The 24,307-nt window shown below is 37.7% G+C and overlaps 1 protein-coding gene across 1 annotated transcript in view; it reads left to right on the top strand.

Annotated features, from left to right (window-relative positions):
- The first annotated feature begins 7,618 nt into the window (after positions 1-7,618).
- LOC120881720 (amelogenin, Y isoform) overlaps positions 7,619-24,307 on the top strand; it is a 116,096-nt gene continuing 99,407 nt past the window's right edge. The window contains exons 1-6 of the mRNA XM_040265371.1: positions 7,619-7,672; positions 9,537-9,584; positions 10,143-10,157; positions 10,956-10,982; positions 11,046-11,090; positions 11,821-12,249. Of these exons, the coding sequence (XP_040121305.1) occupies positions 7,619-7,672; positions 9,537-9,584; positions 10,143-10,157; positions 10,956-10,982; positions 11,046-11,090; positions 11,821-12,249 (618 nt within the window). The remainder of the gene's footprint in view (positions 7,673-9,536; positions 9,585-10,142; positions 10,158-10,955; positions 10,983-11,045; positions 11,091-11,820; positions 12,250-24,307) is intronic.

Genomic DNA, 24,307 nt, shown 5'->3' with positions numbered 1-24,307 from the left:
CTGATTTCAGTGTTGACCATCTGGTGATGTCCATGTGTAGAGTCTTCTCTTGTGCTGTTGAAAAGGGTGTTTGCTATGACCAGTACGTTCTCTTGGCAGAACTCTATTAGCCTTTGCCCTGCTTTATTCTGTATTCCAAGGCCCAATTTTCCTCCAGGTGTTTCTTGACTTCCTACTTTTGCATTCCAGTCCCCTATAGTGAAAAGGACATCTTTTCTGGGTGTTAGTTCTAAAAGGTCTTGTAGGTCTTCATAAATTAATTCAGCTTCAGTTTCTTCAGTGTTACTGGTTGTGGCATAGTCTTGGATTACCGTGATATTGAATGATTTCCCATGGAAATGAACAGAGATCATTCTGTCATTTCTGAGATTGCACCCAAGTACTGCATATTGGACTCTTTTGCTGACTATGATGCAGGTCATGAAGCAACAGCTAGAACCGGACATGGAACAACACACTGGTTCCATATAGGAAGAGAAGTATGTCTAAACTGTATTCAAAATCTTCAGTGTAGTCAATGAAGCAGAAATAGATGTTTTTCTGAAATCCTCTTGCTTTTTCTATGACCCAGGGGATGTTGGCAATTAGATCTCTAGTTTCTCTGCCTTTTCTAAATCCAGCTTGAACATCTGGAAGTTCTCAGTTTAGGTATTGTTGAAGCTTAGCTGGAAGGATTTTCAGCATTACCTTCCTAGCATGTGAAATAAGCGCAGTTTTGCAGCAGTTTGAACATTATCTAGCATTGTCCTTTTTTCAGATTAGAATAAAAACTGACCTTTTTTTTGGTCCTGTGGCTACAGCTGAGTTTTCCAAATTTGCTGGCATATTGAATTCAGCACTTTGCATCATGATTAGGATTTGAAATAGGGCAGCTGAATTCCATCACCTCTGCTAGTTTGTAGTAATGGTTCCTAAGGCCCACTTCACCTCACTTCACACTCCAGGATGTCTGGCTCTAGATGAGTGACCACACCATCATAGTTCTCTGGGTCATTTAGACCGTTTTTGTAAACTTCTTCTGCATCTTCTTGCCATCCTTATTTGTATCTTCTGCATCTGTTAGGTCTGTAATGTTTCTGTCCTTTATTGTGTCCATCGTTGCATGAAATTTTCCCTCGGTATCTCTAATTTTCTTGAATAAATCTTTAGTCTCTCCCATTCTATTGCTTTCCTCCATGTCTTTCCACTGCTTATTTAAGAAGGCCTTTAAAAAATTATTTTAATTGGAGGCTAATGACTTTATGATATTTTAGTGGGTTTTGCCATACATTCACATGAATCAACCACAGGTGTACATGTGTCCCCCATCCTGAACCCTCCTCTAATCTCTATCCCCATCCCAACTCTCAGGATTGTCCCAGGGCACTGGCTCTGGGTGCCCTGTCTCGTGCATTGAACCTGGACTGGTGATCTATTTCACATATAGTAGTATACATGTTTCAGTGCTATTCTCTCAAATCATCCCACCCTTGCCTTCTCCCACAAAGTCCAAAAGTCTGTTCTTTACATCCATGTCTCTTTTGCTGTCTCACATATAGGGTCATCGTTACCATTTATCTTTCCTTTTTATTCTTTGGATCTCTGCATTAAGATGTGTATATATTTTCTTTCTTTTTTGCTTTTAACTTCTCTTCTTTCAGAGCTATTTTTAAGACCTCCTCAGGCACCATTTTGCTTTTGTGCATATTTTTTTGGAGATGGTTTTGATCACTGCCTCCTGTACAAAGCTATAAATCTCTGCCCATAGTTCTTCAGTTCTTAGTTCTGTCTGATCTAATAACTTGAACGTATTTGTCACTTTCACTGTAATCATAAAGGATTTGATTAGGCTTTGCCTGAATGGTTTTTTCCAGCATGCTTTTCCATAGCTATGTTTTTTCCAGTAGTCATGTATGGATGTGAAAATTGGACTATAAAGAAAGCTGAGTGCCAAAGAATTGATGCTTTTGAACTGTGGTGTTGGAGAAGACTCTTGAGAGTCCCTTGACAGCAAGGAGATCCAACCAGTCCATCCTGAAGGAGTCAGTCCTGAATTTTCATTGAAGGACTGATGCTGAAGCTGAAACTTCAATACTTTGGCCACCTGATATGGAGAGCGGACTCATTTCAAAAGACCCTGATGCTGGGAAAGATTGAAGGCTGGAGGAGAAGGGGAGGACAGAGACTGAGATGGTAGGATGGCATCTCTGACACAATGAGCATGAGTTTGTGTAGGCTTCGGCATTTGGTGATGGACAGGGAAGCCTGGCATGCTGCAGTCTGTGGGGTTGCAAAGAGTTGGGCATGACTGAGCAACTGAAATAACTGATACCTGAATGGCCTAATAATTTCCCCAACTTTCTCCAATTTATGTCTGAATTTCACAATAAAGTGTTCATGATCTGAACCTTGTTAAGCTCTGGTTCTTATTTTTTTGCTGACATTCTAGAGCTTCTCCATCTTTGACTACAAAGTGTGTAATCAGATTAGGGTGTTGACCACTGTGATTTCCGTGTGCAGTATTTTGTGTTCTTGAAGGTGGTTGTTATGATCAGCTCATTATCTTAGCAAAACTGTGCTAGCCTTCACCCTGCTTCACTTTGTACTCCAAGGACAAACTTGCATGTTACTCTATGTATCTCTTGACTGACTAATTTTGCATTCCAGTTCCCTATGACAAAAAATATATATATTATTTTTTTGCTCCCAGTTCTAGCAGTCTTGTAACATGTTGTAGAACTATTCAGCTTCAGCTTCTTTGGCATTAGTGGTTGGAGCATAGATTTGGATTACTTTGATATTGAATGGTTTGCCCTGGTAATAAACTGAGATCATTCTGTTGTTTTTGAGATTGCACAAAAGTACTGCATTTCAGACTCTTTTGTCGACTATGATGGCTACTCTACTTCTTCTAAGGGGTTCTTGTCTACAGTAGTAGTCTAATGGTCATGTGAATTACATTAATCTATTCTCATCCATTTTAGTTCACTGATTCTTAAAATATTGATGTTCACTCTTGCCATCTTCTGTTTCACCACTTCCAACTTACCTTGATTCATGGGACCTAACATTACAGGTTCCTAGGCAATATTTTTCTTCATGGCGTCAGGCTTTATTTTCACCTCCAGACATATCCACAACTTGATGTTATTTCCACTTTGGCTCAGCCTCTTCATTTCTTCTGGAGATATAGGTATCTGCTCTTCTTCTGTATCATATTGATTTCATCTTTCAGTGTCATATTTTTATCCTTTTTATACTCTTTAAGGGGTTCTCAAGGCAAGAAAGTTGAAGTGGTTTTCCATTCCCTTCTCCAGTGGGCTATGTTTTGTCAGAACTTTCCAACATGACCTGTCCATCTTGGGAGGTGTTACTCAGTCTGACTCATAATCTCATTAAGTTAACAAAACTGTGATCCATTTGATCATTTTGATTAGCTTTCTGTGGTTGTGGTTTTCATTCTGTCTGCCCTCAGATAATGAGGATAAAAGTTTGTGGAAACTTCCTGATGGAAGGGACTGGGAGTAGGGAAAAGTGGGTCTTGTTCTGGTGGGCAAGGCCATGCTTAGTAAATCTTTAATCCAATTTTTTGCTGATGAGTGGGTCTGTGTTCCCTTCCTGCAGTTTAGCCAAACTGTGTTAGGGGTAATTGTGTAACAATAACTTCCTCCAAAAGGATTTATGACAGCATGCTGTGCCTCTCAGAACCATTGTTGTCAGTGACCCTGACCCCATGGCAGGCCACTGTCAACCCACACTTTTGCCAGAGACTTGCAAACACTCATTGGCAAGACTGGCTTAGTCTCTTCTCAGGGCACTGCTCTGTTCTCCTGGGTCCTGGTGCTCACATGGTTTTTTTTTTTTTTCACATGATTTTATTTGGGCCTTCCAAGTCTCTGTTTCTCCAGTCCTGTGGAAGTTCTATAATCAAATCCTGTTGACTTTCAAAGGCAGATTCCCTGGGGATTCTCCATCCCTTTGCTGGTGCCCAGGCTGGGAAGGGCCTAGAACTTTTGCAATAGTGTGAGATTTTCTTTGGTATAATTGTTCTCCAGTTTGTGGATTGCCCACCTAGAAGCTCTTTAGTAGGGCTAGTGGTGACCACCTCTGAGAGGACTTATGCCACACACCATGCATCCCATGACTATTGCTGTCCTGTCTCCATGTCATGCCACTGCTGATCCTTGACTGTGCAGGGGACTGTTGAACACTCAAGGCAGATCTTGCTCAGTCTCTTATGGCAGTTACTGCTCCTTTTCCTGGGATCCTGATATGCACAAGGTTTTGTTTTGCCCTCCAAGAATCTCTGGTGGGAATGAGGTTTGATTTTAAATGCCATTGAATCCCTTCCACCATCTTGTTGCAGCTTCTTCTTTGCCCCTGGATGCAGGGTTCCAGAATTCTATTGATAACTCTGCAGTAGCTATTAGCAATTTTGATGTTCTCATGAGAAGATAAGGACATGCCCTTCTTCTCTGACATCTAAGTGGTATGTATGGTAGATTAGGCTGTTTATTTCAGACTTTTCTTATTTCTTGAGGAAGGCTCATATTTCTATTAATTTCCTTCTTAGAACTGCTTTTACTAAATCCTATATATTTTAGAGCATTGTGTTTCCATCTGCATTTGTCCCAAGGATTTTTCTGGCTTCTTTGATTTCATTGACTCACTAGTTTCATAGTAGCATGTTGTTTAATGTCCATGTGTTTGTTTTCTTATTTTTTGAAATTAGTTTCTTGTTTCACAGAATTGGGGTCAGGAAAAAATGCTGTGTATAATTTCTATCTTCTAAGATTTGTTGAGATGTCTGTTTTGGCCTAGACTAAGGTCCTTCAAGAAGAATGCTCCATGTGGACTTAATAAAAACATGTGTCTTCTTGTAGCTTTGGACATAATGTCCCACAGATGTCTATTAAGTCCAACTGGATTACTATGTTATAGTAGACAACTCTGTCCTTATTGATTTTCAGTGTATATGATCTGTCCATTGATGTGAGTGGGGATGTTAAAGTCCCCTAGTCTTATAGTATGATCAATTTATCTTCTTATATTTGTTAGTATTTGCTTCATATATTTAAGTCCTCTTGTATTGGTGCATATTTTTTAATGTTTAAAATATCCTCTTTTAGTATTGATCTTGTTATCACTGTATATGTCTTTTGTTATACCTTTGTTTCTAAAGGCCTATAGCATCTGTAGAATCTGAGCCTCTGTTAAGCAGTGTATGGATGGGTCTTTTTTCCCCTATCCAATCACCCACCATATGTCTTTCAATCAAAGCATTTAGTAATTATTAACAGGTATGCACTTGCCATTTAAAAATTATTTTTGCTTCTCCCTTTGTGGCATGATGATTTTCTTTAGTAGTATGCTTTATTCTTTTCTTTAATTTTTGTATATCTATGGTAGGTTTTTGTCTTGTGGTTACCTTGGGGTGTACATATGCTAACCTGCAACTATGTCTACTTAGTTTAAATAAAGTTAAATTATTGCTACAAAGAATACAGAAGCCAGGGCAATATGTCCTTAGTTTGTAAAACTAAAAATATATGTTTTAGTCTGTGATGTAGTATGTGATATGTCTCTTACCTTATCTTTCAGATCAGTAGTAAAAGTGTTGCTATTGTGACAAACTTTGTTGCTTTGGTGGCTAATATGTTTCATATTTGGATTAAGGAAAATAGATTTTGTCCCTTATTCGAACAGACAGTAATACTGGTAATCAGAGGGTAATCAGGGAAAAGAGGCCACACCTTCAATGAAACCAGTGGTGATTACAAAATTGTATCTTGCTCAGGCATAACAGTGGTTATTACAAAATTGTAACTTGCTCAGGCATAACAGTTTCTTATAATCTTGAACATATCAGCAATGTATGATCAGTCAATTTACTGACTTAAAAACAGTCTAGTGAAATTCTTTTTGCTTCTGAAATGTATTATTTCCCATAATGAAAGACTATACATACTAATCACAATATACCATTTTAAATTTGCCCACAGTTGCTAAAAATTCATGATACAATAATTTTTATTTATACACCACATATTTTTGTCTTCACAAATATGACTGGTTATTTTAGATGCTGTGAGTGATACTGTGAGTGATATAAATTGAGTTCATACTTGCAAGAAATCTATTAGATCAGACATTTTTGACTTTCAGATAGAAACTTCCTCTGAGTACACTCAAAGGTATGTGAAGTTTATCCATAAATTCATATCCTATTATATTTCTATTATCCTTCTTGGTTTCTCTGTGTTTAATGTTTAACAGATACAGATACCTTAGGTTATCTAGTAATTTCTTCCTTTGAACTATAATTTAATTATTCTTTGGTTGATTAAATTAATTTTTGATTTTTTTAAATGTAGCAAACCACTAGTTTAGACTTCCTTAAATTTGAATTCTGGAACCCAGAAAGACTTTCTAAAATCATAACTACAGTAAATATATTTTAATCATTTAACAATTGCTAAAATTCTATTTTTATGCTGTGATCTACTTATGCTTTTAAAAAGTTTAAGTACATCAAAAACTTATTTTAAAATAGAATCATCAACTAAATTTTCTTTTTCACATTTTTCTTATTAGTTCACAAAACAACAGACCGAATGTTACCAATCATATTATGTTTCTTATATTAGCATTATGGCATATTATATTTATTTTTTATAAAAATAGTTTAGATTTATTTACTTACAGTTTTCAAAGTAAGTTTGGGACATGAAACAATAAGCATTTCTTAGGATGTTTAGGTTTGCTTCCTGTTTCATTTGAGTAATTTGTGGAAGGATTGCAAACACTTATGAAGAGGAAAATGCCATTGACTAAAAATGGAATTTTGGGGGTAAAAATCATTCCATATTCACAGAAAAATAAAAGAATAGTAGAGTTAAAAATTAAAAAACCTCTCATCCCTTGAGAGAATTTCTTTCCAAGCACTTTTTTTTTTTTTTGCAGTGTGGACTCTTAGAGTTCAGAGGTATTACTTGAGGATATTGTCTAAAGTCCTTTACAGTTAGAACAACCAGAATTATTTCTCATTTACTCTTTAATCTATTTTTGCAACTTGCTTAAATCTCCTCAACAGTAGTTAAGTATATCTCCTCAAAATATCATCTCCTCAACAGTACCAATACCCAGTGGACAATAAAAGAAACATTTTTGCCATCTATTGCTATAAAATAATAATATGACATTGAAAATACCTTAATGTCCCCTGAACTTTTATAGCCAACTGTATATTTTTAATTATAAATCATTTTTAGCTTCTCTGACACAAGGTGAGGTGACTATAAAGTCTGAGTAAATACAGAAAAAGGCTTTGTAAAAATACATAATAGACAGATATTATGTCTATTATGTAAAAATACATAATAGACAATTCATTCCCTTAAGCTTTTTTATCAGACAATCTAAATAAAAAGCATCTTTTTACTTCTTTGACTCCAAACACAATGAACTGAGCTGAGAATTGAAGCTTAAATATGAATGAAGTAACCTCACCAAAAATGGCCCTAATCATTAGCTATAGACTGATGTGAGTTACTTGTATTTTATAAAACATTAATTATGTGCTTATTTGACATGGGTTAAGCAAAGCAGATGCTGACTTGTATTTCAGGGCCATCAAGAAATGGGGACCTGGATTTTATTTGCCTGCCTTTTGGGAGGAGCCTATAGTATGCCTGTGAGTATAAAGCAACGAGCTAATTTTCCAAGTTTGGGAAAAAAATCTGCCACAAAGTAGATAAACTTCAGTGTTTAGAATAAGATCAAATGTCCTGAAATGTCTCTGTGTTTAAGATACAATTTGAAGAGGTTGTAATTAAAAAAAAAAAAAAAGATTCCCAGATATTTCTGCTAAAGATTCTGATTCAGTGTAGCTGGTGTGAAGTCTATTTTAACATGTGAGAGGATTCCATTGATACAATTATCCTATAAATATAATTACCCATCTCTAATTGAGAGAAATTCTGGAAGGCACTCTTCAAAGGCCTCAAGAGTAAATATTTAATCAATGTTAGTTAGTTAAATACTCAAAAATACTAGTTTTACCTAAAATCCAATTTCTTACAAGTTTATAAATATTTTCCTGCTCTCCAAACTCCACTGCTCTTATCATTCAGAGAGTTATGCTTCTGTGTTAAAAATTCCCTTCTCAAACCACCTCCCAGTTCTTTTGGTGCATTGTGCTTAATTAAGAAATGACTTACAAGCAGTTATTGAGAGTATTCTCTATACCTACTGCATAAATATATGCTTTACATTCAAATGTACCAAGAACCAGGAAGTCTGACTTATTCTCTTGAAATATATGTACATAAATTCAGAAAGGTTAGATCACCTGCAAGCAAAGCAAGATCCATTTGCTATTCAGAAGCCAACAAAGCTTGAATATCAACTTCATGTATTTGTTTCATATCCATAAGACCAATATTCTATGCTCAGCCTTCCTAAAATCCTGCACTGTGACAATTCCTAATTCCCTGAAGGCTTCTGCTTTACAAGCTCTGTCCTTTTTCAACTTAATGCTCCTACTGTCTGTGGCCTTGCGTCCAGAGATAGAGGAAAGGAAATTATCTGGTTATAATTTTACAGATGAGAGGAGCAAACTTTTTTATGAAATATGAGCATTTTAAAGGAATAGAGGCTTAATTCACTGCCCGAGGGGGATGGTCTATATGATTCTCCTCTCCTCATCCCCTACCCCAGAACCAACCAGAATTCCACAATGCAGACATCAAATACTTGGCTTCCACTTTGGACAAGACAGAGTCCAAAGAGAGTCATGGCTTAGATAATTACTTAATGTAGCTTTTTATTCTGAGCTTTTATTTTTTTCTGCCATAGAAACATTGACAGAATAATTTTTAAAAATCAGCCTAAACTTCACTAACCAACTCTTCCATTTTCCATGGGATTTATAACATTTCTACCTTACCATGCCTATCTTATTTTCATGTTCATTAATAACTCATACAAAGTTGCTCGCTTGTCAATGTGTTATTTACTTTGCACCCCAATTATGAGTAATTTCTTTGATACTTAAGTGCTTATCTACCTCCTTCAGGGCTTATCCACCTCCTGATCCAAAAGGAAGGGTTTTTGAGACAATGTGCTTTTTTGTGGCTATTTTATAATTGTGTAACAGAAACATATCCTTCTCCCCAACCTTGAGTGGTTTCATCAAGAAATAAAATAATGACAGGATTAGAATAGGATTGACTTGACAGCGTAGATGAAGGGGTATCTGAAGATCATTAAAGGATAAATATGTGCTTTTCTCTGTTCCCAGGACTCTTAATTGTTTTCCACCTCTTTAATATAATAGGGTTCCTCTTCTACACACATTATATGTTCAAACTAAAAGCAGATCTCAAATATCTTCTGTACTATGTAGATTTTTTAAAAGTAGCTGCAATCTCTTTTAGTGTAAAATTGCATAACTAATCTTTCACTCTCTGTTTCTCTCTCTCCCCCACTTCTTCCTCTCCCTCTTCTCTTCCTCTCTCTCATTCTTTTTGTTCCCTTTTCCCCCCCTCACATAAAAGCTACCACCTCATCCTGGGCACCCTGGTTACATCAACTTCAGCTATGAGGTAATTTTTCTCTTTACTAATTTTGACCATTGTTTAGCTTAAAAATTCCCTGGAGTCTGTAAATAATAATGTGTTTATTCTTCATTCAAGATGTTTCTCAGTTCCACTTTTTCAGATCTGACTACCAGCTTACTGGTTTAAGCACTGATAGGTCACCTCAAGCCTTCATTGCCCCAGAACACTCCTGCCTGGCCTCTCTGACTCAGTTTCTTCTACTTATATGACTATAAAATTTATCTCCCATGAACTACTAGTCAAGAGGACTGCACAGTAGGGCAGAAATGAACTTTGGCTGAACAACTTTGTTCTGTCCCAGACTGTAAAACATGGGTAATCAGGTAAAACATTATTTAAGATTCTTTCCATTTGGAAAATTCCTGATTCTAAAATGTTTCACACTCTGTGTATCTACTTTATTTATCTTTATTGAAATTCCAATGACCAAGTGATTTGTGAGAGCAATGGAAAGGATGTTGTTCAGTTAAGTTTTGTCCAACTCTTTGCAAGCCCTTGAACTGCAGCATAACAGAATTCCCTGTCCTTCACTAACCCTCTGAGTTTTCTCATACTCAAGTCCATTGAGTCAGTGATGCCATGGAAAGAAAGAAATTTCTGGAAATCAAGTTTGAGGCTCTCCTCATCCCTATACTTGGGATGAGACCTTGGGAAAAACATTTTCTCTCTCTAGAATTTTGATTTCCTCATCTGGAGAAGGGAAATAATGATATACACAGCTTTAAAGTATTGTTTTGGGGACAAAATATTTAACACAGTATAAAGATGCTTAAGTTTATTATTTATTGTATTGATATAAAATACTGTACTAGTATCTGAAGGAATCCCTGGATCTGAGGTGAACCAAATACATGTTTAGAAAGGAGGGAAACTCTTCCTTTTTTCACAGGTTCAAATGACAATCCATGAGCTTGTTTACTCATACAAACTGAGGAAAAACATTAGTAAAAATCTGAGGCAGATTTTCTGTTAAACCTTAAAAGAATGACATTTGACCTGGAAACCTGTGTTTCTAGTAGGATGAACAGTGTTTATGCTTTTACTTTTTTCTTTGTGACATCACATTTAAAAAAAGGATAAAATTAGTGTTCATCACATTAATTTTGTTTTATTTTCCTCTTGCAAAGAAGAGCAGAAGCTGGAGAATTTAACAGATTTACAATCTTTATAATGTCTGTCATGAACCTCTTTAACTATCCATGACCTTTGCTGTAAAAGTGAGGGTGATACTTGCCTCAGAATCTGTAAGAAAACATGAAAAATATGTATGATGTCTGCAAGTTGGAGCCTCACAAATAAGAAGCATTTAATAAATGTTTTCCTTATTCTTTCATTCATAAAGCTCTTATTTTTAAGGTTATCAGTACTGACAGAATTGTATCAGTGAGACTGTGTTTCAAGTAACGAAATTAAAACAAATGTTTTCTAATGTCTTTTTCTCCTAAGGTACTTACGCCTCTGAAATGGTATCAGAACATGTTAAGATATCCGGTATGTAGACTTTTAGTTATTTAGTGAAGCATGCATTTTCAATTCCCTTTTAATGTAGAAACATATCTATGGCACATATAGACACTAATGGGAAATGCAGTTTATAATAGGTTATATCTGAATATACAGTTAGAAATTTTTGCAAGGAAAAATGAATAAGTATTAATTCATTTTGTCCCAGTGACAAAGAAAATATTGCCCCTTCTGTGCAAAGCATTGACTGGAAAACAAATGCACAACCTAAGTTATGAGTTAAGGTTTATTTGGAACAAGGTGAGGACTGCAGTCCAGGAGACAGCACCACAGGTAGTTCCAGAAACTTCTCCAAAGAGGCAAGGTAGAGTTCATATATATATATATATATATATATATATATATATATATATATATATATGATTTTAGGGAAGGGGGAATGCATAAATTCACTTTTTTTTCAAAATGTTGATGATGTCTCTTTACATTTACTGCTAGTCATGTGGAACAGATGTCACATGAAGGAAATTAGTGTTCTAGATATGAGAAGACACAAATTTGAGCTAGTAAAATCAGCTACTGAAAATATCTCTCTGAAGTATTGTTCTGCCAGTTTTCCTAGAGCATAGATGCATCATTTCTGCTCTCCACCCTGAGCTCCTTTCAGGGTGTGTTGAAGGTCTATGGCAAGTGTCAATCTGTAACTGATAGTAGTTAATGGAGCTGATGGCAAACCTGACTCTTTGTTTCTCACCAGTACCCTTCCTATGGTTATGAACCCGTCGGTGGATGGCTGCACCACCAAATAATTCCTATGGTGTCCCAGCAGAGTCCCCAGAATCATGCCCTGCAGCCTCATCACCACAACCCCATGGTGCCAGCTCAGCAGCCCGTGGTACCCCAGCAACCAATGATGCCAGTTCCTGGCCAACACTCTATGACTCCAATCCAACACCACCAGCCAAACCTCCCTCTGCCTGCCCAGCAGTCCTTCCAGCCCCAGCCCATCCAGCCACAGCCTCACCAACCTCTGCAGCCCCAGCCACCCATGTACCCAACCATCCGACGCTTGCCACCACAGCCACCTCTGCCTTCAATATTCCCCATGGAACCTCTGCCCCCTGTGCTTCCTGACCTGCCTCTGGAAGCTTGGCCAGCAACAGACAAGACCAAGCGGGAAGAAGTGGTAAGTACACCTTGAAGCCATTTACAACACTTATGAAAATGATCAAGCAAAAATAGCCCACAGAAATAAAAATTCTCTCACAATCCAAGGCCTAGAATTTCAACTGCAGTTACTGATGCTATTAGTCCAAATTTGTGTTGTAAGTTTATAAATGAGCTTGTCCATCTATATGGCATATACTTTGTGAATTCAAAATCTACAATTGTTTTGAGTTTTAATGGCAATATGAATTACTATTGAAATGCAGTATAATAAAGGCAACAATTCTTATCTTCTGGTTGCATAAGTAGTACATTAAATAAAAAGAGTACTTCTCAGATTGAGGTGATGGAAGTATCAGTTTTAAAAAATGATAGCTGGATCTTCAAGGCTCTCAAGGGATATTACCTGTTGTAGGTGGTTTTTAAAGTAATTTGGAGACAGCTAAAATAGACAAACTTTTAGATTCTATTTCATTCCCAGGATTAAAATAAAATTTTAATAAGAATGTTTAATAACATAGCTCAAAATTTCCTCCCACCTCAGAAAGCTTTTGGAAATCAATAAGAAGTAACCAATAAGGTCATCTTCATTCATTCCTATAAACCCTCATTTCTCTTCATTAAGTTTAGTAATTCTACAATTTATAAATGCAGTTAGGGATTTGCTACTGAGAAATACCAAGGATTAAGGTAGAAATAACCTGAATATATAGTCAGGATATGTGGCTTCTATTGCTAGCTTTGCCCTGAAGAAGAAATTTAGAGCTGTATTCCTCTAAATGTTTCCTCTAAATTTGTTTTCCTCTTTCTAAAATAAGTGAAAGTAATCAGTTTAAAGGCTCTTTGAAAGGCAATGGCACCCCACTCCAGTATTCTTGCCTGGAAAATCCCATGAATGGAGAAGCCTGGTGGGCTGCAGTCCATGGGGTCACTAGGAGTCAGACATGACTGAGTGACTTCACTTTCACTTTTCACTTTCATGCTTTGGAGAAGGAAATGGCAACCCACTCCAGTGTTCTTGCCTGGAGAATCCCAGGGACAGGGGAGCTTGGTGGGCTGCCGTCTATGGGGTCACACAGAGTCGGACATGACTGAAGTGACTTAGCAGCGGTGCTTAGAGTACAAGTAGTAAAATATTTTACAGTCATTATTTAAAAGTTAACATATTCAATTAATCAAAATATTTTATTATTAAATATAATTTTCCAATAAAAATTTTTATACACAATATAATAATTTTGGTACATTTATGAGAAAATTGATTGTAACCCATGGTACCAATGACTATTTTAGTCTAACCTATATGAACTCTTATTATATAGAAGACACATTTCTTTGTTCATTAACAAATAATGTCATGGAATTTACAGTATGTTTATATCATGTCAAATATATGCATGTAAAGATGCTTTGGTTAGGTAAACTCTTAAAGCTTCATTTCTGCTTCTGGTGAATTAGGATAAATGGATCTTCTTAGAATTATTTGTAGAAAATGATATAAAATTATTTTAACTATTAGATTGACAGATTAGCTATAAGTCTGTCATGCAGGAGAAGGTCAGAGAAAAATAGCTCTGTTATTTCAAAATTATCTGATGGTTATAAAGGTTTTAAAGCAGGGCTGCCTGCATAGGCACTTCAAATATAATGATAAAATGACAAAGACCTTTTGGAAATTATAAATTTTAACTTACTGGTTACCATCTTTTCTAGTAAAACTAAAGATGAATATGACATTATATTATACATGGTGCTCTCTAGTAATATTTGTAAATTACATGTTAATTTTGTTTTTTTCCCCAGGATTAAAAGAAAATGAGAGAACAAAACCTGTTATTATTCAACTGTTCTTAGGAATGACTCAAAAACCAATAATTTGTCACATAATCATTGTACTAGTAAAGTCTATGACTAAAAGTAAGTACTATTAAAAACCAATAAAAATATTGTAAAAATTAATCATGTATTGCTTTTGAATTGAATGTAAATATTCAAGTCACCTAAAGGGTCATATAATTTACAACCTATAAAGAGCTGTTTGTCAAGTAACTAAAGCTATTTCCTTTTTAGGCAAAATTTAAAATATACTACTTAACATCTTTTTAAATTTATTCATGATACAGTCAAAACATATGACTGTGTAAAGTCACTGAACCTAAATTTTAGAAAACTGTTTGTTGAGGCAGTCTGAGCACAGGTTGGAAAACAGTTTCCAGACACACTATTTCAGAAGGAGGTGAGCTTATTAAGAACAAAGAGTAGAGAAAATAATAGGCACTGTGAGTGTAGTTGGCTGGCCTCCTTACAAACACGAGAAAACTGACAGTCTTTTTGTGGGTTAATAGCCAGTTTTTATAGGCTCAAGATGAAGAAAATTCCTCCTGTATCTGGCATCTGGAAAGGAAAGTTCCTCCTGGTACCTGGAAGGTTGGCATCAGGTGCTTGGTTAGGATGTTATAGGGTGACTACCACAATGGACATCTTTGCCTGATTTGAAATCACGAAGCCTGCTAGTTATGATTAGGGGACTTTTGCCAACAGTTACAAAGGGACTCAGTCAGCTTCAGAGGTGACCATGCTTCTGGGTTACACTTCTGTAGCACTGGCGCAAGATTCAACATCACCCTTTTTCTTACAAGTGGGGCAGATTGTTGGCCCCTTAACTCATGTCTAACTACCTGTCTCAGGACATGGGTCCCAAATTATTGGGGAAAGGGGTGGAGGCCACTCTGACTCCTTACTTCTGAACAGGGGCATTGTGTATTCCTGGGTCCTAATACCTGCTCTCTGTCAGGGTGCATTTGTGGAGGAAGATGAGAGTACATGAAATAACAAGGCAGTTTTTTCCAGAGTAGTCTGTGTGTTAACTGGCTGGAATCCTTTTTTTAACAGCATCTGGAGATTTATTTACTATATTTTAGAAAAAAACAAACTTAACAAGAAGGTTAAAGATACATGGCCTGAAGATTAATAGAAGTAGAAAAGCTGCCAAGGGGCCTAGAAGAGGGCTGGTCTGAAGAACAGGGACCAGAAATTAACTCATGATGCTGGTGTTTCTCTAGGAATTAGAAGATGCAACAATTGGAGTTCATAAAAATGTTTAACTGAAAACCTGTAACTATCTGAAGGCCTACCCTACCAGTTATTCTAAGACCACAGAGGGCCTTTCTGATTTCCATGCTGTACCTTTCAGGGGGTATTGAAGGTCAGCACATGAATTGACTACCAATGTGATCTTTGTAGATGCAGATGACAAAGGCCAGTTTCCAGTTGGCAGGATCACTTCATGACCACAAGTTGAATCATGGATTTGGGGCATCTCATGGAATTTTGCTCCAGGCCTGGCAAAGATTTTTCTGATAGTTCACTCAGTATGCTGACCCTGGTTTGGTCCATGAAAGTAGCAAAAGTCCTGGACAATACACTTTACTGGCAGTCTTATAGTCAGAGAAAATATTTTTTATTTCCTCTCTCATATCTAAAGGTACATTATTATAATCACTGGTATCATATAGAACTATATATCATCATTTTATTAGAGGTTCAGTCACATATTGGCTAATGTAAGAAATATAAACTTTCTGAAACAAGAAATACACAAATAACATAAAAAGCCAAAAAGCATCCATGCTTAGTCATGTCTGACTCTGCAACCCCTGAACTGTAGCCCACTGGGCTCCTCTGTCCATGGAATTTTCCAGGCAAGAATACTGCAGTGGGTTGCCATTTCTTCTCCAGGAATCTTCCTCACCCAGAGATGTAACCCAAGTCTCTTGCATCTTCTGCATTGGTAGGCAGATTCTTTACTACTAGCACTACCTGGGAAGCACAGAGAAAACAATATAGTTAGTAGTAAAAATAAGGTCATACCTAAGAATTTAAGAAATTTTATTAGGTATACTATTAGGTTGTCTGACTTAGTCTGTTAATTGACTGTAGCCTTGCATTAAGGCTGTATATAATGGAGCATCTGATCTTTATCCAAAGATTGATTACAAAGTTAGGCTTTAGAAACAAACTTAGGATGAGCTTTCATTAACTCAGTTAAAACTTTTAGCAGCATAACATAGCAGCAAGCGACCATCTGGCAAGTCAGTCTAAGTAAATGCAGGCCTTAATTAACAAAGCTAAAAGTTAACATTTAGTGAAACAATTTTCTGAAGGTACTCCCATTTATATTAAACATGGTGGTGGTGGTGGTTTAGTCTCTAAGTCGTCTCCAACTCTTGTGACCCCATAGACACAAGAAGCCTGACAGGCTACAGTCCATGGTTCTCCAGGCAAGAATACTAAAGTGGGTTGACATTTCCTTCTCCAGATATTAAACATCAGTTCAGTTCAGGTCAGTCACTCAGTCATGTCTGACTCTTTGCAACCCCACGAATCATAACATGCCAGGCCTCCCTGTCCATCACCAACTCCCTGAGTTCACTCAAACTCATGTCCATCAAGTCAGTAATGCCATCCAGCCATCTCATCCTCTGCCAACCCCTTCTCCTCCTGACCCCAGTCCCTCCCAGCATCAGGGTCTTTTCCAATGAGTCAGCTCTTCACATGAGGTGGCCAAAGTATTGGAGTTTCAGCTTCAGCATCAGTCATTCCAATGAACACACAGGACTGATCTCTTTTAGGATGGACAGGTTGGATCTTCTTACAGTCCAAGGGACTCTCAAGAGTCTTCTCCAACACCACAGTTCAAAAGCATCAATTCTTCAGCGCTCAGCTTTCTTCACAGTCCAACTCTCACATCCATACATGACCGCTGGAAAAACCATAGCCTTGACTAGACTGATCTTTGTTGGCAAAGTAATATCTAAACAAGACTAATTTTAAAAAGTTTGATCTGTTAACCATAGCTGCCATGGACCTGTTATCAGATTTTGCTAATGTGAATTTTTTCTCTTCTGGACGGCTTCAAACTACTTTGAGATTCCTGTCCATGTCTGAAGATAGTTTTTCATTTACCTGACAAAGCTGTTCAGAACCTAAATGTCTCCAGCTTCTGGAGGAACAAAGCAGAGGGAAAAGAAAAATGTTTTAATTTTACCCACAGTGTAAATTACCAAATTGTTTTAAACCATAAATAACTGGAGGAGAAAAGCTTCTTCATATTTGAAAACAAAGACTAAAAGCCACTTAATATGTCAGACAAAAAAGTCATGAAAAGTATAATCATATTTAGCAGTTTATTTAATTAATCTTTAATTAAAATTTTAAATTAATAAAGATTATTATAAAGATTATTTTATTAAAGATTATTTTTAAATAATTATGTTAATAATGATTAACCTTTAATTAATCATATAATTAATTTTTGTCCTATAGTCTTTGTCTGATGATTGTTGATGTTGACATAGTTTTGAGAGGTTTGTGACATTTCTGTGAAGGCTGATATGATTTTTCCAGTGAAGTGGGTGCCTTGATCACTGGAAATTGTAGAAAGTATACCTGAAGTGGAAGACACATTTTAACCCTTTTTTCCATTGTGAGAACATCAGTCCTTAAGCTGGGAACTTTATCCCATCAAATAAAAAGTGAGGTTTGTCAGGGAGCCAGGAAGAGCCGAGTAGCTATCTTGAATTTACCATAACATTGACTGTTTGATTTACAGACACTGTTTACCTATTTTAAATTTTCTGATTCAGGAGTATGCAGTACCACAGGGCATAGGGCATTGGGATAGCAAAAATCTGACAATAAGGGCTTAATCTTTGTAGAAATAGAATGATCTATATCTTTGTGTGCCACAGTCTTCACAGATCTTTGTGAAATAATAATACATATTAGTTTTACCAAGGTAATAAACATTTCAAAGGGTATTTCAACATCTCAAGAAAAGTTGTACCATGCACAAAATCCTTTTCTTGATGTCCAATTTCCACTAACCTTTCTTTCATTTTATGGAACATTTATTCAGAGAACAGCTTTCTATAAGTCAGACCTACTTCCTTTACTGTTAATAAAATGTAATTCAATTTTTATACATTTTATAACTAAAAACACACATCCTACTTTCCTTAAGCAACCATGAGCTGTCCTTTATATCAGTATTCTGTAGACTGGTAAACATAAATCAACGGAAACCCTTATCCCATTTGCCTTTTCTTTTCTTGAAAGATTTTTCACATTCAGTTACTTTCCTGTTGAAAATTTGTAACAGATACAATAATATTTTATTCAGTTTCTATTTAGCCCATTTATATTATGTGCTTATTCACTCAGTCGTGTCCGACTCTTTGCAACTTCAACTCTTCTTTCTGGTGGACTGTACCCCTCCAGAATCCTCTCTCCTTGGGGATTCTCCAGGCAAAAATACTGGAGTGGGTTGCCATGCCCTCTCCCAGGGGACCTTCTCAATCCAGGGATCAAACCTAGATCTGCCACAATGTAGATGGATTCTTTTACAGTCTGAGCCAAAGGGAAGCCCAGTCAAAATAAAGGTATTACTCTTAATATTAGTGAACTTTAAGACATCCCTCTATTAATTAGAACAACAAGCATTAATATCAGGTACCATTTAATATTGTATTTCCCATTTCATGTGAACCAGAAATTCATTTCTTTTAAATTCACTTGTATTTAAAATTGTTTGATTTGTAAGTCCTTATGGGCTAGAATCCCTTAGGAGAAATAAAGTCGCCCTGAAAGTTAATGCTGCTGCTGCTAAGTCCAACTCTGTGTGACCCCATAGACAGTGGCCCACTAGGCTCTGCTGTCCCTGGGATCTCCAGGCAAGAAAGCTGGAATGGGTTGCCATTTCCTTCTCCAATTCATGAAAGTGAAAAGTGAAAGTGAAGTCGCACAGTCACGTCTGACTCTTTGCAACCCCATGGACTGCAGCCTACCAGGTTCCTCTGTCCAGGGGATTTTCCAGGCAAGAGTACTGGAGTGGGTTGCCATTACCTTCTCCACTCAAAGTCAATAAATGTGTGCAAAATTCAGTATTTGAGTGCAATTAAAAAAACAACAGATTAATCTCTGTTTCCAAGGCAAACCATTCAGTGTTACAGTAATCCAAGGCTATGCCCAATCATTAATGCTGAAGAAACTGAAGTTGAATGGTTCCATGATGACGTACAAGACTTTCTAGAACTAACACTAAAAAAAAGATGTCCTTTTCATCATAGGGGACTAGAATGCAAAAATAGGAATTCAAGTGATACCTGGAGTAGTAACAGGAAAGTTTGGGCTTGGAGTACAGAAATAAGCAGGGCAAAGGATAACAGAGTTTTGCCAAGGAAATGCACTGGTTATAGCAAACAGATGACCAATACCAAAATCAGATTTATTATATTTTTTTGCAGCCAAAGATGGAGAAGCTCCATACAGTCAGAAAAAAACAAGACCAGGAGCAAATTGTGGCTCAGATCGAGAATTCCATATTGCAAAATTCAGACTTAGATTGAAAAGAGAGTTGGGAAAATGACTAGACTATTCAGGTATGACCTAAATCAAAGCCCTTAAGATTATACATGGAAATGACAAGTAGATTCAAGGGATTATATCTGATAGACACAGTGCCTGAAGAACTATGGATAGAGGTTCAAAACATTGTACAGGAGGCAGTGATCAAAATCATCCTCAAGAAAAAGAAATATAAAAGGGGAAAATGGTTGCCTGAGGAGGCCTTACAAAGAGCTGAGAAATTAAGAAAAGTGAATGGCAAAGGAGAAAAGGAAAGATATGTTCGTCCGACTGCTAAATTCCAAAGAAAAGCAAGGAGAGATAAGATAGCCTTCCTAAATGATCAGTGCAAAAAACAAAAACAAAAACAGAAAAACAATAGAATGGAAAAGACTAAAGATCTCTCCAAGAAAACTGGAGATACCAAAGGAATATTTCATTCAAAGATGGGACCAATAGAGGACAGAAATGGTATGGTCTGACAGAAGAAGAAGATAGTAAGAATCGGTGGCAAGATAACACAAAGAACACCTAAATGACTAGATAACCACAATGGTGTGAAAACTCGCCTAAAGTCAGATATTCTGGAGTGTGAAGTCCAGTGGGCCTTAGGAAGCATCAATATGACCAAAGCTAGTGGAGGCCATGGAATTCCAAGCTGAGCTATTTCATATCCTAAAAGATGATGCTACTAAACTGCAACACTCAATATCCCAGCAAATTTGGAAAACTTAGCAGTGGCCTCAGGATTGGAAAAGATCAGTTTACATTCGAATCCCAAAGAAAGGCAATACCAAAAATGTTCAGCCTACTCTACAATTACACTCATCTCACATGCTAGCAAAGTAATGAAGAAAATTCTCCAAGCTAGGCTTCACAGTCCATGAAGTGAGAACTTCCAGATGTTCAAGCTGGATTTAGAACAGGTAGTGGAACCAGAGATCAAATTGCCAACATACATATGGATCACAGAAAATCTGAATTCTAGAAAAACATCTACTTCTGCTTCATTGACTGTGTTAAAGTCTTTGTTTGGATCACAACAAACTGTGGAAAATTCTTAGAGGTGGGAATTCCCTGGAGAAAAAGCTATGACCAAACTAGATTGCATATTAAAAAGCAGAGACATTATTATGCCAACATAGGTCCATCTAGTCAAATCTATGGTTTTTCCAGGAGTTATGTATGGATGTGAGAGTTGGAATATGAAGAAAGCTGAGCGCCAAAGAATTGATGCTTTTGAACTGTGGTGTTGGAGAAGACTTTTGAGAGTCTCTTGGACTGCAAGGAGATCAAACCAGTCAATCCTAAAGGAAATCAGTCCTGAATATTCACTAGATGGATTGAATCTGAAACTCTAGTAGTTTACCCATCTGATGTGAAGAACTGACTCACTGGAAAAGATCCTGTTGCTGGGAATGATTGAAGGCAGGAAAAGGGGAGGACAGAGGATGAGATGGTTGGATGGCATTACTGACTCTATGGATATGAGTTTGAGCAAGCTCCAGGACTTGGTGATGGACAGGGAAGCCTGGAGCACTGAAGTCCATAGGGTCACAAAGAATTGGACATGAGTTAGTGACTGGATTGAACTGAACTGAAATTTTCTTGAGGCCAAATAAATTCAAACTAATTTACAAATTAATCCTATTATCCAAAGACACATAGTGAAATATACATAATTCCAGACATACAGAGATCTCACAATTCTCCAATTCTCAATTGCCACTTCCCACCCCCCATTGTTTTTTGTTTTTTTTTTTTTGTTGTTGTTTTGTTTTGTTTTGTTTTTGGCATGGCTTGAATTTCTATTGATTTGCTCAAGGTTAGTCTCAGGCATAGTGGGCTGTATGTCTCAAGAACATGAAAAGAGTTAACTTCAGGGTTTTTCTAGTCATGTTTCTGTTTTTTCAGGGTCAGAGCTCCAAATAAAAAATTTTTTTCAACAAGCTAAATTTTTCTAACTGTACTTGCAAAAAGAACCAGTTTAGGAAGTTCAAAATGATTTAATTCTATCCACTTTTTTCCAGAGCCTAAAAATATGGCCACCCAGTTTCCAAAATATCACCTTTTCAATTATAGTTTCATAATTACAATATAGACCAAATAGAGCTTCAGATGGCCCTAAATCAGGAGGATACTGACTGATACGATGTTGCCCTAGGAGGAATTGTTCCTCTGTGGTGGTTGGGCATTAGTTTTGACCAGAAGAATCTGATGGAGTAAGGGAATTTGGCAGAAGTGGGGAAAACTGGTTTTCTTCCCATTTTCTGTGCTCCTCCAACTCTGAGAGACAGGAGAAATGAGAAAAGGATTCTTTAGAATGTTAGGAGAGTTTTTCAGGTTTTTGATTATAGAAAAAGTCCCTGGCCAAAGAGGGAAACAGGGGTGGGTCAAAGGGATAACGTAGCAACAGAAAAGTACATGTAGTATGAGTCCCTCATCTAGATTCTGACTGAATGCCATATAGATGTGAGCATAAAGAATGGAAAAACAGAGAACAAAATGGCAGAGGAATAGGTGGACCTGGAGTAATCTCTCTCCACAGATACATCAGACACAGAAGTGCTTGCAGAATACCAGCTGACAGTAGACTGGAACACCTGACCATGAGAAAAGAATGTATCAGTTCAGTTTAGTCGCTCAGTCGTGTCCGACTCTTTGCAATCCCATGAATTGCAGCACACCAGGCCTCCCTGTCCATCACCAACTCCCGGAGTTCACTCAGACCCATGTCCATAGAGTCAGTGATGCCATCCAGCCACCTCATCCTCTGTTGTCCCCTTCTCCTCCTTACCCCAGTCCCTCATAGAACCATGAAAATTTTGGTAGGATGATGGAACTAGTGGGGGGAAAGCAGGAGTATTAATAGGACTGGATCTGCACTTGGCAGATCAGAGAACTGAAGCAGGGGTCCAGTTCCCATACTGGAGCAATTGACAGGGTCAGAGGAGAAACTTTTAAGGCTGAGAGTGAAATAGCTGATCTGCGGAAGCCTAAATGGGATGAGAATCAGAGAGTCCTTGCCACAACCATATGTACCCTAGACAGGGCTGAAGGTCCCCTAGAAGGCACAGCAGCTGAAACCTGGAGTGTAGGGATTGTGGAGCAATCCTGGGATAAGGGCTTCTGTCAACTGAACAGAAATGGACCAGGGAGACATGAGGAAAACATTGTGGGAAATGTCTGTGGAGGAAAACAAGGAAGTCATGGAGGCAAGAAAATGCTGTGAGTTATCCATAGGTGGTGGAGTCATCACCATAGCCTCTCTCTCCCCACACACTGTCATTGGCAGCTGAACAAGAGAGGCTGGCCCATAAAGTGACTGACCCACCGAACAACAGAGTAGGACCCACCCAGAGTTCTCCTTTAAGTGCCTGATGAGCCAATCTACAGAGTAGGACCCCAGCTGGGGGTCCCCATCATGCACATGGTCCCCTCCATGTGCATGATGCATCAAACAACAGAAAAGGACCCCAGGCAAAGGAACCTTCTAAGTGCCTGACTGGGCAGGGCCATGGAGAAAGACTAGTCAAAGAGGTCTTCTGATTGCCAACTACCAGGGTCTCAAAAAAAAAAAAAAAAAAAAAGACTGATTCTGCCATTACTCCTGAAGGTGAGAAAGTTCATGTCCCTGCATATTTGGTGCCGCCAGGGTCCACACAACCCAAGCAGCTGCACCACCTTCATGATCAACCCTCACTAGGCAGAACTGCCCATAGGAAAAAAAAGTCTTGTGTCTATCCATACAGGATTGTTTCAGTTGTATACAACTTTTGTGATCCTGTGGACTGTGGCCTGCCAGGCTTCTCTGTTGGTGGGGTTCTCCAGGAAAGAATACTGGAGTGAATTGGCTATTAGTGGAGGGTATTGGTTGCCATACGCTTCTAGGGCAGTATATTTCCTGCTGCTCTTAAGCCACCAACTCCCCCAAGTACCTGGTTCTGCCAGAAGCCCTGCAACACATGCAGCTGCACGACCACCACACCTGGCTTACATTGGGGAAAACCAAAGTCCTGGAGGGCAGCCTCAGGAGCAAACTCCACTGGACAACCCCCATGCAGAGGTGGAAATAAAACCACAATTGAAACCTAGGGGCAGTGTGGCTGACGAAGAAAACCCAAAACCTTACAACCAGCTGAACAAGCTGCAGATTAAATTTAAATGATCAACTAGCCAGTTTCTGAGTCTGTGGAATATATAAAATGACACTGAGGCCCCATATGAAAGAAAACACACTAGTTCTGACAGCTGTGGACACTGGAAGCAAGAACACACAGGATTAGAACACGTTTAGAATCTGAGATGCCCCCACAGTGGGCCCAGAGACTAGGTCAGTGTTGGAAGGCACTTTAGGGGGGCGAGGGGGACTGTGACTCCCTGTGAGGGAAAGGATGTTGACATAGGTAACTACAGAAAATTATTTACTATTCTTTTATGTGACTAGTTCTGCAGTTTCTTTTGGATTTGTTTGTTTGTTTCTTTTTCTTTTCTTTTTTTAGCAGCTACTGATTTTATTAGGACAATGAAATCTAATTAAGCTTTTCAGTTTTTTTTTTTTAATCACGTTTTTAGTAAAGTAATGCTTAAAACTCTCCAAGTCAGGCTTCAGCAATACATGAGCCATAAACTTCCAGATGTTCAAGCTGGTTTTAGAAAAGGCAGAGGAACCA

The sequence above is a fragment of the Oryx dammah genome, unplaced genomic scaffold (assembly GCF_014754425.2).
Source record: "Oryx dammah isolate SB20612 unplaced genomic scaffold, SCBI_Odam_1.1 HiC_scaffold_23, whole genome shotgun sequence".
NCBI lineage: Eukaryota > Metazoa > Chordata > Mammalia > Artiodactyla > Bovidae > Oryx > Oryx dammah.
The sequence above is the reverse complement of the archived record's forward strand: the minus strand, read 5'-3'. Positions and strand labels throughout refer to the sequence as shown.